Source organism: Microcaecilia unicolor, unplaced genomic scaffold (assembly GCF_901765095.1).
Source record: "Microcaecilia unicolor unplaced genomic scaffold, aMicUni1.1, whole genome shotgun sequence".
Classification (NCBI taxonomy): domain Eukaryota; kingdom Metazoa; phylum Chordata; class Amphibia; order Gymnophiona; family Siphonopidae; genus Microcaecilia; species Microcaecilia unicolor.
In genome coordinates this window covers 211,258-228,781 of record NW_021963041.1, presented here as the reverse complement: position 1 = coordinate 228,781, position 17,524 = coordinate 211,258, and the positions used below count along the sequence as shown (strand labels likewise).

The 17,524-nt window shown below is 43.0% G+C and overlaps 1 protein-coding gene across 2 annotated transcripts in view; it reads left to right on the top strand.

Annotated features, from left to right (window-relative positions):
- LOC115458821 (tyrosine-protein phosphatase non-receptor type 13-like) overlaps positions 1 to 17,524 on the top strand; it is a 90,191-nt gene that overhangs the window by 51,967 nt on the left and 20,700 nt on the right. For both annotated transcript variants that reach the window (XM_030188633.1, XM_030188635.1), the window contains exons 6-8: positions 4,496 to 4,644; positions 7,497 to 7,587; positions 15,690 to 16,027. In XM_030188633.1, coding sequence (XP_030044493.1) covers positions 4,496 to 4,644; positions 7,497 to 7,587; positions 15,690 to 16,027 — 578 coding nt within the window. The remainder of the gene's footprint in view (positions 1 to 4,495; positions 4,645 to 7,496; positions 7,588 to 15,689; positions 16,028 to 17,524) is intronic.

Below are 17,524 nucleotides of genomic sequence, written 5' to 3'. Positions count from 1 at the left end.
GGCGGGCATGGGCGTGGCTACCAGATGGCCGGCTTTCGCGGATAATGGAAAAAAAGTGGCATTACGCAGTATTTCGCCGGGTTTACTTGGTCCTTTTATTTTCACGACCAAGCCTCAAAAAGGTGCCCCAACTCACCAGATGACCACCGGAGGGAATGGGGGATGACCTCCCCGTAGTCCTCCAGTGGTCACCAACCCCCTCCCACACTAAAAAAAAAATGCAATCAAAATCTTGTTTTACCAGCCTGTATGCCAGCCTCAAATGTCATACCCAGCTCCCTGACAGCAGTATGCAAGTCCCTGGAGCAGTTTTTAATGGGTGTAGTGCACTTCAGGCAGGCAGACCCACGCCCACCCACCCCTACCTGTTACACTTGTGGTGCTAAGTGTTGAGCCCTCCAAACCCCCCCAAAACCCACTGTACCCACATGTAGGTGCCCCCCTTCACCCATAAGGGCTATGGTAATGGTGTAGAGTTGTGGGGAGTGGGTTTGGGGGGAATTTGGGGGGCTCAGCACCCAAGGTAAGGGAGGTATGCACCTGGGAGCTTTTTTTGTATTTTTTAAAACTTTTTAGAAGTGCCCCCTAGGGTGCCCAGTTGGTGTCCTGGCATGTCAGGGGGACCAGTGCACTACAAATGCTGGCTCCTCCCACGACCAAATGCCTTGGATTTCGCCACGTTTGAGATGGCCGGCATTTTTTTTCCATTATCGCTGAAAAACAAAACCAGCGATCTCAAATCCGGCGAACTCTGGCATTTGGCCAGGCTAAACCGTATTATCGAAACAAAAGATGGCCGGCCATCTTTTTCGATAATACGGTTCCGGCCAGCTGTTGCGCCGCCACCAAAATACATCGCCAGCGATCTATTTCGCCAGCAACGTTCGATTATGCCCCTCTAGTTGTCGCAAGTGATAGAAGCTGCTCTTGAAGGTTGCTTGGATTTGGGGGATCAGAGTAAGTGTTGAATTGAGCTGTATTCCAAGGTTCCTGATTTGTGATTTAAGGGGGAGTTCATATTTCCCAAAAGGGATTTTGAAGTCAGGTATGTCCCCACTTGTGTTAGGGACCCATAGAAGCTCAGTTTTACTTGGATTCAGGCACAGTTTGTAGTTTTTAACCCGCTTTTGAATTGATGTTAGACAAGTAGTCAGTTTATTCAGGGCTGTGGGTAAGTCAGGTTTAATGGGTATGAGTAGCTATACATCATCTGCATAGATGTAGAACCAAGTGTCCATTGACCAAATCAGCTTGGCTAGTGGCTTGAGGTAGATATTGAATAGAATTGATAGTGGAATGACCTTTTGTGATTAACATAGTCTATATATTGATGAAAAATATGACTTGAAAATAAATCCACAAAAGTGAGAAATTACCGTATATAAAAACTACATTGGAATTGCATCATCCTATATAATAATTTGCACCTCCAACGTTCTACTTCTGGATGCCTGGGTTCGTAACACACTTCCCATTTGTCTGCCCTCGCGTGACGTCAGAGGGCGGATCAGGGGAAGGGAAGCCAGCACCAGCCAGCCACAGAACGGTGGAGGTGAGGAGAGAATCCCTCCCCCCCCCCCCCGTCCTCCCTCCGAGTTCCAGGCCCCCCTCTCCTCCTCCCCCTCCCTCTCCTGCCCTCCAAGTTCCATGCCCCCCTCCTCCCGAGTTCCAGACCCCCGTGCCTCCCTCCCTCTCTCTCTCTCTCCCTCTCCCCTCTGAGTGCAAGCATGACCTGTCCTCTGCCTGCCTCTCGCCTTTCTGTGTGCCGGCCAGAATTTTAAAATTCTTACCTCGGGGTCCAGCGGCAGCAGCGAAGGCAAGCAGGCACGGTGCTTCAGCCTGCCTTCCCTTCTGTCTCAGCTCTGCCTCTGGTCCCGCCCTTCCAGATACAGGAAATGAGGGCGGGACCAGAGGCAGAGCTGAGACAGAAGGGAAGGCAGGCTGAAGCGCCGTGCCTGCTCGACTTTCACTAATGCCACAGGACCACGAGGTAACAAGTTTTAAATTACAGCCAGCACTTAGGAAGGCGAGGGGCAGGTGGAGGACAGGTCGTGCTTGCACTCGGAGGGGAGAGAGAGAGAGGGAGGGAAGCGCGGGGGTCTGGAGGGGGGGCATGGAACTTGGAGGGGAGGCACGGGTGTCTGGAACTCGGAGGCACTTACAGCCAGCACTTAGGAAGGCGAGGGGCAGGCAGAGGACTAAGAGAAGAGGGCGGGCAACGCAGGGGAGGCGTGGGTGTCTGGAACTCGGAGACACTTACAGCCAGCACTTAGGAATGCGAGGGGCAGGTGGAGGACTAAGAGAAGAGGGCGGCCAACGCAGGTCGGGCTGCCACTCGGAGGGGACAGAGAGAGAGGGAGGGAGACGCGGGCATCTGGAATTCGGAGGAGAGGTGGGGCATGGAACTTGGAAGGGAGGGGGACCTGGAACTCGGAGGAGGGGGAGGGAGGGGGGCATGGAACTCGGAATGGCCACAAGGCAGTAACTCGTGACACAACTGGCCATTGACGTACAGACTCCTGTGCCGCTCGAACTGCATTGAAACAAGCAGGGTGGCGGAAAGCGGGCAAGTGCAGAACTCGCACACAACTCGCTGCTGACCCTCCCGACTCCTGCGCCGTAATGACTACATTGTACTCTTTCTCACACACACTGTCTTGGTCACAGACGCACTCTCTCACACACACTCATTGTCTGTCTCTCACATACATTCTCTCACACACTCTCAGTCTCACACACATACTCTCTCAGTCTCACACACACATTGTCTCTCTCTCACACACTCATACAAACACTCTCTAACACACACTGTCTCTCTCACTCACACACTGTCTGTCTCACACACACACTGTGTCAGAGACACACTCTCTCTATCTCTCACATACACACTCGCACACAGTCTAATTCTCACACACACACTCGCACGCAGTCTCTCTCTATCACACACACACTCTCTCACAGTCTCTCTGTCACACACACACACGCTCTCTCTCTCTGTCTCACATACACACTCGTATACAGTCCAATTCTCACACACACACTCTCTCTCACACACTCACTCTCTCAGAGGAGAGGGAACAGAGCCTGGAACTCGAATGAGAGGAGGGGGGAGGGGGCCAAGCTGGAACTCGGAGGATAACTTTGCTAGCGCTGGTTTCATTTCTCTGAGAAACGGACTTGTTTTACTAGTATGGTTATAAAGTGTTATAATGGATACGAGGGGATATGGTAGAAGTTTTTATGTTTTTATAAAATCATGAATGATGAGGAAAAGGTTAATAGGGAATAGTTGTTCACATTTCCAAATAGTGGTAGCACCAGGGAACAGTTCATGAAACTGACTGGTAGCAGATTTTTGAAAAAATTAAGGATGTTTTTTCAGTGAATGGCCTATTAAGCTGTAGAATTTGTTGCCAGAGGATAACGTTAAGATTGATAGTATAGCTGAGTTTCAAAAATGTTTGGACAAGTTTCTGGAGGAAGAGAAGTTATTTGGATTTAATGCATGCCTTTTTCAGCAATAAATGTCCATTAACACATTATTAGCCATATAGGCATGGGGAGCACCACCTCTTATTTCTGGGACAATAGGAGAAGGATCTTTTTCTAAAGATCTGATACTTCCAAGATATCAAATTGACCACTGTTGGAGACAGGCTGCTGGACTCAATGGACCATTGATCTGACCCAACATGACACTTCTTACCTACTTAACTCTGTACCTCTTTGTACTACAATAAGTTTACAACTGAAAATTATCTGGTATAGAGATATAAGAAGGAAACCATTTGGGTAGTTTGGAGATTTGGAAAGAAGCACAGAGAATGACAAGCTTAGAATATTTGTAAGAAACAGATATATTTAAGGATTGAGAAAAGGAAAGGAAATGTGTATAGAAAAAAATATGAAAATGGCACAGAGAGTGGGAGAGGATCAATAGAAGAGGTACAAAGGGGGAAAAGATACATAAAGGGGGAATGTATTTATAGTAGAATGCTTCAGGGATCTGTCCTGAGACCAGTTCTGTTCAATGGCTTTGTGAGTGATATTGCAGAATGGCTAGAAGGAAAAGTTAAGATTAAATGGAAAGAAATTTAGAGCACAACATTTGAAGCTAAGGAGGAGGAATCTGTGGAAGTACATTTCATTCCATAGGCTATGAGAGAGTTTAAATGGGATTTTATTCTACAAATATTGAGGATACTAAGAGATGGTAGGAGGCAGAAGATCTTTCTCAAATATTTAAATGTCTTTTTCTGTTACATATCATTTCTAAAGAATATATATTGTAAGCTTTAATATATTTCGAATAAAGTGCAGTATTCCAAAAAATTAAGAATAATTATAAAAATTAGCAAGCTTAACTTGTTTAACGGGCACGTTTAAGGAGCACTAATAGCAAGACTTGTAATCTTGTGTCGTGGGAAGTTCCAGATTTCAAGGTTGCATCCAGTCTAATACAGCTCTAATAAGTGGATGTTCTCGTCCTTTACAGGTTGCTTACTAATGACAAATGAGCAACTCTCGACTCTCCCGCTCGTCAGAGTTCTTCCTTCAGGCAAATATACAGGTTCCAGTTTAAAGTCAATCATCCGGATGCTCCATGGGCTCCTAGATCAAGGGGTGCCATCAAAGGAATTTGAGGTAAAAGCTCAGTTTAACAGTCAGGATGAAATCAGCCACACTAGTGGGCCGAGATATCTGAGGGGTTGATGTGGACCATCTTTCATCAAGTTCAGGAAAGCAAAAAAAATTTTGAGAATGCTCACTGAAGTGCCATAACATGCTTTTGTATATATATTGTTGAATGTAATGTTAACCTACATTTGGAACATTATTTATTTGTTTGTTTATTTATTTATTTATTTATTTTATTTGTATCCCACATTATCCCACCTGTTTGCAGGCTCAATGTGGCTTACAATAAATCAATCTTGGTGGTGATAGATTAGAACGTAATCACTTATTGTTACATAAAGATGTTGAATAACGTATTAGAGTTTAAAGCAAGCAGATATTATAAGAATAGATCTGAGTAAAGATGTGGGAGATGTATACATTTGTAATTGTTATTCTGTATGGTATGCCTTTTTAAAAAGATGGGTCTTCAGTGATGTTCGAAAGTTTGTTAACTCGTAGATCCCTCTTAGGCTTTGCGGCAGTGCGTTCCATAGCTTGGCACTCAAGTAGGTAGTTTGCTGCATGTGTAAGTTTGTATTTTAAACCTTTGCAGCTTGGGAGATGAAGATTAAGGAACGTGCGGGCTGATCTTTTGGCGTTCCTTGTCGGTAAGTCTATCAGGTCTGACATATACACTGGGGCGTCTCCATGGATGATTTTGTGAACTAGTGTACAAATCTTAAACGTAATGCGTTCTTTGAGTGGGAGCCAGTGTAGCCTTGCTCGCAATGGTTTAGCACTTTCATATTTTGCTTTTCCGAATATAAGTCTGGCTGCTGTGTTCTGGGCTGTTTGGAGTTTCTTGATTGTTTGTTCTTTGCAGCCAGCGTATAGTGCATTACAGTAGTCCAGGTGGCTGAGCACCATTGATTGTACCAAGTTACGGAAGACTGTCATTGGGAAGTACTGTTTTACTCTTTTTAATTTCCACATTGAGTGGAACATCTTCTTGGTTGTGTTGTTCGTATGACTCTCAAGTGTTAGATGACGGTCGATGGTCACTCCTAGGCATTTTAGGGTGTCCGATATAGGGAGTGTCAGATTTGTTGTGCTTATGATGGTGAATTTGTTCATATTGTGTTAAGAAGTGAGTATTAAGCATTGGGTTTTTTCTGCATTGAGTTTGAACTTGAATGCGTCCGCCCATGAGTGCATGATGTGTAGACTTTGGTTGATATCGTTGGAGATTTCTTGTAGATCCTGTTTAATGGGATGTAAATCGTTACGTCGTCTGCGTATATATATGGGTTGAGGTGTTGGTTGGATAGTAGTTTAGCCAGAGGTATCATCATTAGATTGAATAAAGTCGGCGAGAGGGGGGATCCCTGTGGAACTCCACATTCAGGTGTCCATGTGGCAGATGTAGTCAAGTTGGATGTCACTTGGTACGATCTTGTGGTAAGAAATCCTTTAAACCATTATAAATGAGCATTATAAACCCTGCTTAAAAATATAACTGAAAACTTAACCAGCGCTGTCTAGAGAATTCTATAAATGCAGCCTTAAGTTAGGATCTAATTTCGTGCCCAAGCTTTGGCACGGAAACACATTCTAATGGAGGCAAGCTGCCGAAACAGCATTTTCACCTGGTTTCAGTTGATGTAAGTCCTCATGCCCAATGCTATTTTATAAAGAACAGAGCACTATTTATAGAAATAGCACTGAGCCATTTATTGAATCTAACCCTGCAGGATGTTTCACAGATATAACTTGAACCACTTGCACAGTTATAAATCCTTCTAGAATATGACCATAGTTGTAAAATCGTATCATCCATAACCCTAGTCTCTGAAGAAATAACTTTGATTTTGAATATATAAAACTAATATGGAAAAACTGATGTCATCTCATATGGGACACGAATTCAGCTTTAAGATAAACATCTTGGTGCAGATTTATGGTTAATGTACATTTTTTAAATAATTAGTTACTCAATTTTAATTATGCTCATCAGCAGACTTAGCCGTTCTGAGGAGAGCTATTTTCAGACAGGGCAATTCACCGAGGTAACTGACTTTGAAAATTGTCCTCATTATAGTGAAGCATCTACTTCAGAATCACGTCATTGCATATACTCCAAATGTGGCCTTATACAGTTCTCTTTCTTTGTGTGTTGCACAGTAAAAGCAATTCAGATTTCTAAGAGCAAAGTCATCAACTAAGACATAGCTTTTTTTTTTTTTTCAACTAAATGCATTACTTTTGATCTGTCTGATGTTTGCCCATGGGACAATTATTTCTGATGCAGTCAGTAGTTTCTATGGCCACAGTTGCAAGCAGAGCTATCTTTAAGCTTCCTTTTATGAAGTATGTGCCCCTCTCCCCAAAACAATATTAACAATTAAATATCATTTTTTTGTGGACCCATCAGAAAGCATTTGACATGTGGCTTCATATGACTCACCCAACTGAAGTGAGTAAGAGCCAGTGTAACTTCTACATCGGTCCATTTTATACTTTTTTTTTAATCTTTCCACCATATGCATTTTTCAAATTTTAATGTAGATTTATTCAAAATTTAATTAGACCTTATTTTGAAGTGCTAAAGAGAAACCAGTAGCTTATAGAAGTATATCTGTATTTGGCAGCATGTTTATATTTATGATGATCAATTCACCAATTCAGATCGCATTTACAGAGTTTGCAATAGTAATGTTGTCTTTAAGTAAAGAGATACATTTAGATGTGACCTTGCCATGTTTTAGATAGCAGACTACTGCAGGAGCTTGTGTCTAGTGATGTAAAGGTTAGCTGCGTGAAAATATTTTCTTTGCCAATCAGTTAACCCTCATATTTATGACTTTGATTTCTTCTAGAATCTTCAGGATCTAAAACCTTTGGATCAGTGTTTAGTTGGACAGACTAAAGAGAACAGGAAGAAGAACAGATATAAAAACATTCTTCCCTGTAAGTCTTATCTTCTGTTTTTAATCAACACTAATCTGAACACAGCCATTTACCTTATTTCTGTTCTATTTCTAGTTTAGACCCAAACACGCCATACAAAAAATATTATGCAAGGGTGCTTCTGATTGGATGCCCAGGAGGATTTTGTTGCTGCTGTTCAGGATGTTAACGCTTTGCCTGTTAAGACATTTGCATTCCTTTTAGCCAAAGGAATTATGGGGATGAGACACAGTTTCCTTCATGTGGGGAAAGGGAGAAGAAGCAGGGAGTGCAAACCTTCTGTCCCCCTTTCTCTATAAAGTTGGCAACAGGGGAATGAACGTTTTTCTCCCTTTCTTCTTCCTCAGAATGTCATGAATTAACAGGGAAGGGGCATAATTGGTCTCTCTCTCTCTCTCTCTCTCTCTCTCTCTCTCTCTCTCTCTCTCTCTCTCTCTCTCTCTCTCTCTCTCTCACACACACACACCCTTGTAAAAATCTTTGAACCATGTATATTTTTCACAATCTGCTGTCTAGAAAATAGAATGTGAAATGCATTCAAGTAGAAGTTTGTTTCACTAATCTACACACCACGCTCTATACTTTCAACATGAAAGAATAGATATAAAAAATTCCAAAAAATAATTAAGAAGAAACCAAATATATTAAGAGCTTAGGGGGCCCTTTTACTAAGCCGTGTAAGTGACTACATGCGCCAATAATGCCAGACTACTGCATGGCTCTTGCGGTAATTTCATTTTTGGCGTGCGTCCGATAAGTGCGTGGGAAAAATATTTTTTTATTTTTGGCCACGCATAACAGACACGTACCAAGTGGCATTTGACGCACGTAGGTCATTACCACCCAGATTCTTTACCACTAGGTCAATGGCTAGTGGTAAGGTCTCAGATCCAAAATAGACCCGCGCCAATTTTGATTTTGGTGCACGTCCATTTTGGGGGGGGGGGGGGGGCTTTTTTACAGGCGTGCTAAAAAATGGATCGGCTCGTGCCCAAAACCCGCACCTACACTACCGCAAGCCATTTTTCAGCGCGCCTTAGTAAAAGGACCCCTTAGTCTTAACAAAGTTTAATTCGGTAGTTTTGCAGCAATAACAGCTATACATTGCTTAGAATAGTCTACCAATTTTGTGTAGTAGGATGCTGTAGTTTTTGACCACTCTTCTTGGCAGATTAGCTCTAGCTCATTCAAGTTGACTGAGGAACTTCTGTGGACTACAGTTCTTCAGGTCTTACCACAGATTCTGTATTGGATTCAGGCCTGTGCTTTAACTGAACTAATTGAGGATGTTAATATCTTCTTCATGAACCACTCCAAAAATTAAGGGTGATGTTATAAAATACCAGCATTTGCACACCTAACTGCTATCAGTTGTGCGCAAACATTTATGCTATTTTTTGGCCGGCATAATTGCTTGCACCCAAAGTTAGGCACGAGAAGTGAACCAAACATAAGCAGGATGTTTCTTGGAGTTCCTTAATTCAGATTTTAAAACATCTGTGTGAAAAACGGGTGGAATTCTACACCAGCCTTTTTTTCTGAAAACCTTTGAATTTATGCATATATTTGTGTATTTTATAAAATGTGCATGTACGTTGCAAGTCCACCCAAACTGTGGGCTTCTTTTACAAAGCCACGCTAGTGATTCCCTTGCAGCAAATGAGAGGAAGCCCATAGGAATTGAATGGGCTTCCTCTCATTTGCCACATTGAGAATCGGCAGCATGGCTTTGTAAAAGAGGCCCTATGCCTCTGGGAGCCCCTCATACAGCATATATCAAAGTATGTGCGATCTTTTCAGTGTGTGCAATGATGCATGCCTTTATAAAGTTACCATCTCAGAGGAGAATTTTATAACAGGGCACCTAGGATAATAGGATGGACAGGAAAGCGTTTATTGTTAGCTTAGTGTCTATAAAATACTTGCAGAAATCCTTTAGAAATAGATTGTAGACCCGGGGCACTGAAATTTATGCCTGCTTAGGAGCAGGACTAGATATTAAATCATATACTATGCCCATATGCGTGTATTTTAGACTCCGCCCTGAGCAGCATACATACTTAAAAAGTATGTTCTGGCTTGTACCACACTTATTTTTAGACATGAACTAATTTTACAAGGCCTTTTACACAATTAAAACAACATTTTCCTCCAGATCTATATAGTTGAACATAAATTGCGCACAAATCTAGTCGTATTCTGGATTTGCTCATTCAACTTAGTTAACAAGCCAATCTGCACTGATAATTCCCAATTAACAAGCAATTGATACTAATGGGAATTAGAGTTTACATGCACAACTGTCTAAGTGGTGCTGTAAAGTAATGTGTGGAGGTTCTAAGTCGCATAGTTGAAAAAGAGGAAGAGGTTGTGGGTGTTTCTAAACATTTACTAAACTGCAGTAAAAAGCGGCTGAGGCCCTTTTTACCACAGTGGGTAAAAGCCCGAAAAAAGAAATGGCCATGTGGTAAATTTGCACTTACTACGCAGCCATTTCAGAGGAAGCACTTACCACCACACATTGAGGTGGTGGTTAGGATCCCACGCTAACCCAGTGATAACCAGGCAGTGTGCGATGCTGCCCGATTACTTCCAGTTAACCTACTGCAGTAATATTTTTCTGGAATTTCCGGTAGCATCAAAAATGCCACATGCTGGGAGCGGAACTATCAGCAAAGGCTGCGTTAGGCCTGTGGTAGTTCCAATTTGCCATGTGGCAAGCCCTTTACCATGTGGCAACCCTTTAGTAAAAGGGTCCCTATGCACATTGTTATAGAATACACCCAGTCTGCATCTAAGGCATCGGCATTTATACCAAGTTTTACTTTGCGTAACTGCCCATGACTAAATTTAATCACGCGGATGGGCACAAGGCATATTCTATATACTGTGCCTAAATGTAGGTGTACTTTATAGAATATGCCTAGGCATATTTTTTTTCTGTGCCGATTTGTTAGGCGTGTTATATAGAATTTAGCCCTTTATGTGTGAAGACATGAATAAATGTATTCTCCACGAGGGTAACTTAATTTAAAAAAATTACCTACTTATGAAGAGCGATAAAGCACCTATTTGCAGCATAATTTATGAAGACAAGGGGCGACGTATTTTCAAAGCACTTAGATTTACAAAGTTACGTGGAGGGGCATTTTTGATATGACTTCTAAGTCCCACTTTGAACGTTTTGCACAAAACGTCCAAAATCCGAATAGGAAAGAAGGTCATTTTCAAAAACATCTATCTTTTTTTTTTTTTTTTAATAATGTTTTGCACAAGGTTTTGTGATTTGGACGTTTTGTTTTTTGTTCCATTTTTGGGAAAAAAAAGTTGAAGTGCAAAACGCACAAAATCAAGCCATTGGGATGTAGGAGTAGCCAGTATTTTTAGTAGTCTGGTCCTCCAGATATCCCAGGAAAGCAATAGGGCACCCCAGGGGGCACTGCAATGGACATCATAAACTTCTCCCAGGAACACATCTCACCGTTGCTCCCTTATCTTGTCTGCTGAGCTCCCCAAAACCCACCCAATACCCCCAACTGTACACCACTACAGTAGCTCTTATATGTGGCACAGTAGGTTTCTGGTCAGTTTCTGGGATAAAATCTCATAAAACAAAGAACAGCTGCTATATAGAAATATTGTTCTTTGTTTTATGAGATTTTGTCCCACTATGATTTCTCTGGGATGATAATGGTGTCATTCTCGTACTGTATCTAGGTCCTCATTTGCCCTACTTTTTGATTTTTAATTTTTAATATTTATGTGTTTTTATCAAATACTTTGTGTAAATGTTTTGTGCATTTGTATTTTAATTGTCATTTTTATTGCTACCATTTTTAATGTTATACATTGCACTCCATTTAAGTGCACGTCAGATAAGCGCATGCTCTGTTTAACTGCATGCCGTACTTCGGTCCCGTTTTTGGTGCCATCAGTTTCTATGGGGACAAACTTCAGTTTAGCATACCACTGATATGTGCAAGATTCGCTTACATGCATGGTTTAAGACCGCTCCTCTGCAGGGAAGACTCCGCATAATATGGAAGCCGATTGGTGAGTGACAACCAACAAGAATATTGTTAGAGTGTACACTGGGGTCGTCGTCGCGGCGGAACTGTAAGACTTTAATGCTGGCTGAATGAATAGAATTTCTTAAAAAATTAGAAAACAAAGTCAAGCATCTATTGCTAAAGAATATGGTGTCAATCCCAGTCAAATTTCACGTGTCTTGAAGCAGAAAGACCAGCTTCTGGAAGACTGGCAAAACAATACAAATCCACAACGGAAACGGGCGGGAAAAGCTGAGGAGGTAGAAGATGCTCTTCTTCGGTGGTTTTCTCGAGTCAGGAGCAGACAGTTTCCTGTTAGTGGTCCACTGCTTATAGAGAAAGCTAACCAGCTAGCTGAAAGTCTTGGACTAACTGAATTCAAAGCCACTGTGGATGGTTGGAAAGATGGAAGGAAAGGAACAACATAAAATTCAAGAAACAGCATGGTGAGAAACAAGACACTGTTGACTTTGATGCTGAAAATTGGGTTGTTTCAGTTCTTCCTACCATCTTGAATGAGTTTGCACCTCGTGACATTTTCAATGCTGATGAAAACGGTCTCTACTGGCGAGCGATTCCTGATGGAACACTTGCATTCAAACATGCCGAAACTACTGGAAGTAAAACGTCGAAGGACTGACTGACGATCCTCCTTTGCTCCAATATGGATGGGAGTGAGAAGTTGGAACCCCTCATCATTAGAAAGAGCAAACAGCCCCATTGCTTCAAGAATGTTAAGCGACTTCCTGTGTCATACGAGGCTAACGCAAATTCATGGATGACTGGGGAAATTTGGAAGCAGTGGCTAAAGAAGTTAGACACTAGAATGCGGGCACAAAGGCGTCAGATTTTGTTGCTTTGTGATAATTGTGCTGCACACAGGGACGATGGCAGGCTGTCTAACATCAAGGTGGTCTTCCAGCCACCAAACACTACCTCTCTGATCCAACCTATGAATCAGGGCATAATAGCCAATTTCAAACAACATTATCGGGCTCTTGTGCGACGTCGTCTGATGAGCGTTATGGATGACCAGACTGGCAAGGATAAACATGCTGTTGAACTGGCTCGTAATCTGTCACTGTTGGATTCCCTACATATGCAGAAAGACCCTGGAATCATGTTACACAGGCAACCATTGTGAACTGCTACAAGCGGGCAAGCTTTGTTAAGGATGTGGAGAGGGACGAAACAGATGTAGCTGTTGCAAGCGTGTCAGATGAACAGGTTATTGACATCCCAGCTGGTGTTACTGAAGAGGAGTTTCATCGCTAAGTAGCTGTTGATTATGATCTACAAACAGCTGACGACAGCACTGATGTGGAGATAAGCACCTACACGCAGGCAACAACGGCTGATGATGAAACAGAGGATTGAAATGAGCAGCGAGGCACATGCTGACGAAATTCAACAACCTCCACCTGTCACTTTTGCAAGAGCGCTGGAGAGTCTCAACACCATACGGGCCTATCTGGAGGCCACTGGATGTCAGTGCTATGACAGTTTTACCGTCTGGCAGACGTAGTCTATGGAACTCACAGACCCATTAGTGTACAGAGGACTATAACTGATTACTTCAAGTAAGCCTAATGTCAGTTAATGGAGACTGTATACTGTACGTATAATAATAAACAGTACTGTTCATATGTTTATCAGATGTCAAGCTTCTTTGGGTCACAATGGTTAAGTGCACGCTCTGGTTAACTGCATGCATTTCTTTGGTCCCAGACCCTTGCACTTAAGCGGATTGCACTGTATTTTGTTAAACTGGCTAAACTGGCTGTTGTTATCTAAGTATTTAAATTATTTAAATCATGTGAATGTTCTTTTTTGAAATATATGTGTATTGTTTATTTATGACTAGTAAAAATGGCCCGTTTCTGGCGCCGATGAAACGGGTGCTAGCGGGCACGGGACTCCCTTCCCCTCCCCTTCCGGTACCTGTTCCGTCGGCCCAGGAAAGAAAGAGCCCCCTCTTTCCTCCCGTAGCGGTGGCTTCCTTGCTGCATGGTATGGGAGTCCAGCTCTCGGCATTTCAAATTTGGCCGCCGAGAGTTGAAGTCTCGCGAGGCAGCTTGAACTCTCGGTGGCCATTTTGAAACGCCGAGAGCCGGACTCCCACACCACGCAGCAAGGAAGCCACCGCTACGGGAGGAAAGAGGGGGCTCTTTCTTTCCTGGGCCGACGGAACAGGTACCTCTAGACCACCAGGGAGACACGCGTAAGGGGAGGGGAGGTGACAGGGAGGGAGGGAGGTTGGTGAGGTTAAGCGTGTGCTACCGTGGGCGGGGCTATGTGGCGAAAGGGGCGGGGGTCATGTGCACGTCAGCGGTGGCTGGGATTTGTTGGAAGGGGAGGAGTAGGGAAACACGCTCCGCGTGTTTCGCTACTGCTCCCCGTGCGTAAATTTGTTTTCGTGTTCCGCCCTCGATGTGATCACGTGTGATGCGAGGGCGGGGCATGAAGATGTGGTGGCTTCACCACCATGAAACCACGAACCGGTGTGTGAGTGACTTCAGTGACGTCAGTGTCCTCAGAACGTTGAGGCTGCGTTTTATTATAGTAGATTATATTTGTGTGTTTTTATGTCAGACTCCTGAGGCAGGCGTTTGTGCACCGAAACATGGCCAGTGTCGGGTCATTTTCATATTGAAGGACAACATGTATCTCTATCCTGAAGGCCCAGTGTTGCTTTTTTGTTTCTGTTTATGCTTGTATGCTGTTTTACCCTCTCTTTTGTGACTAAAAATTGGTTTTGAAAATACCGATTTGGATGTTTTTGTGAGAAAAATGTCCAAATGCAGATTTATGCCACTTTTTGGACATTTTTCTCTTTTGAAAATGAGCTCCTAATAGTAACCTATGGAACTTTGTAAGTCTAAGTGCTTTGAAAATGAGTTCCATAGACACTTACTTGTTTTTATACAATATTAACACAAATACTGCAGAAATAAGCAACTAGGTTGAGTCATTGACATGTAAGTCTGCCCAGGAACATAGTAACATAGTAGATGACGGCAGAAAAAGACCTGCATGGTCCATCCAGTCTACCCAACAAGATAAACTCATATGTGCTACTTTTTGTGTATACCTTACCTTGATTTGTATCTGTTATTTTCAGGGCACAGACCGTATAAGTCTGCCCAGCACTATCCCTGCCTCCCAACCACCAGCCCCTCCTCCCACCACCGGCTCTGCCACCCAATCTCCGCTAAGCTCCTTAGGATCCATTCCTTCTGAACAGGATTCCTTTATGTTTATCCCACACGTGTTTGAATTCTGTTACCGTTTTCATTTCCACCACCTCTCGTGGGAGGGCATTCCAAGCATCCACTACTCTCTCCGTGAAAAAATACTTCCTGACATTTTTCTTCAGTCTGCCCCTATGACTCTGCACCTATGAATCATGAATCCATCTGCACGCTGCCCAACATCCTTCCCTAAACACACCTATTCTGAACAGGATTCCTTTATGTTTATCCCACACGTGTTTGAATTCTGTTACCGTTTTCATTTCCACCACCTCTCGTGGGAGGGCATTCCAAGCATCCACTACTCTCTCCGTGAAAAAATACTTCCTGACATTTTTCTTCAGTCTGCCCCTATGACTCTGCACCTATGAATCATGAATCCATCTGCACGCTGCCCAACATCCTTCCCTAAACACACCTATTCTGCAATTACATACATGTACACCCCTAATTGCACTTTGTAACTTTGTAAGTCTAAATGCTTTGAAAATATGTCTGTATGTGTACTTTTAAGCACTTGAGGTGAATATTGTAAGATGCCTTTTACATGCTGCAAAAAAATCCTTTATAAAATTACCTCCAATATGTCTAACAGGATAGGAAACAGTAAATTTTATTGAAATTCAGTGTAACCTGTAATCTCAATTATGTAGTGGTCATATTCTTTGAAATAGGCATGTATGTGTTATATGCAGTTTGTAGCATGTGTTCATGTGCATCAATTTATGCGTGTGTTTATATACTATCTATATATAGTAGTCCTTTTTTCTTTTTCTCTTTTGTTTTGTTGGAATGAATTAAGATGATACTACTAGAGTTCCTTTGGGAGAGGAAGTTGGATACATCAATGCCAGTTTCATCAAAATTCCAGTGGGCAATGAGGAATTTGTTTACATTGCTTGCCAAGGGCCTCTGCCTACTACAGTGGCTGACTTTTGGCATATGGTATGGGAACAGAACTGTACTGTGATAGCCATGATGACCCAGGAAGTCGAAGGAGGAAAGATCAAATGTCAACGCTATTGGCCTGATGAATCTGACAGACCTAAAATGATAGATAGCCAGCTTCAGCTTACTCTCATGAAGACACATCAGCTGGAGAGCTTTATTGTGAGAATGCTAATGCTAAGCAATATCCAGGTAAGTAAAGTCAAATCATACTGTTTGTTAGTTAGAAATTTCAATAAAATTGCCCCTAATAACCATTCTTTTACATAGATAAGGAAGAACACGACATGGGCAGTTGTGAAGAAATATATAGAACAATATACACACTTTGGATGCATTGTGAAGTAAGAGGTCAGAAGTTTTAAGGGCCCTTTTACTAAGCCGTGTAGGTGCCTACGCACCCCCAACATGCGCCAAATTGGAGTTACTGCCCAGTTACCGTGTGGCCCTCATGGTAGTTTCAATTTTGGCACGTGTCTGCTATGCACGTCTGAAAAATATTTTTTAATTTCTGGCGCGCGTCAGCTACGCACGTCGAGTTGCATTTGACGTGCGTAGGTCATTACCGCCCGGTTACCGTGTGAGACCTTACTGCTAAGTCAATGGCTGGCGGTAAGGTCTCAGACCCAAAATGGACGCACGGCAATTTTCATTTTGCCACACGTCCATTTTCAGCAAAAAAATAAAAGGCTTTTTTTTGTAGGTGCACTGAAAAATAATTCTGCACGCACCCAAAATACACATCTACACTATCGCAGGCCGTTTTTCACCGCACCTTAGTAAAAGGACCCCTTAATCTCCTGTGAAGTGTGTTATGTCTTTACAGCTGCAGCATTGGCAAAGTGTTGTGCTTATAAAATGTTTATGTGACTCTTCTATAAACTAGCACACAGAGGTATCCTGTTGGATTTTCATAGAGGCTTTTTCCTGTTTGTGTTTTTGGTCTAGAGATGTGTGCCACTTAGACACCTCAAAGGTGCTATTAATTGTCAGGCGCACTGTGTGCAATAGATGCTAATAAGGTAACACCTAAATGCCAGAGCACCTAACTGCAAGGGGGGCATACACATATGCAGATCATGGGTGTGTCGCACATGCTTTATAGAAAACCACAAAGTACGTTTTTGAACAGGGTTCCCATTCATATAAACCCGCTCTTTTCTTGTTTGATATTGTGTACATATATACATATCTATATCTATCTATCTATCTATACATATGTCTACTATAATAAAACTCACCCTCAACGTTCTGAAGACAACGTTCTGCAGTCACTCAATCACTCCGAAGGGTTTGTGGATTCATGGTGGTGAAGCCACTCCACTGACCCGTGCCCCACCCACGCGTCAAACGTCAGAACGTTGTCTTCAGAACAGTAAACTAAAGGAAGGGATCGCAGCGTGTTTCCCTACACCTCCCCCTGCCTAGGAAACGCAGCCTACCAACCTCCTGACCCACCCACGGAAAAAAATCTGGAGGGAAACCACCTCCAAAGCTCCGGAGTCCAAATGACTCCGGACACCAGTGTTCAACGTCCAACCCCCCCCCCCCCCCCAAAGCCACCCACCAAAGCTCTGGAGTAGAAGCCCCGCCCACAGAATGCTGCAAGTCCAACCCCCCCCCCCCCCCCGCACCGCACCCCCCCAAAGCTACAGTTCAAAAGAAGCCCTGCCCACAGAATGCAGGAGG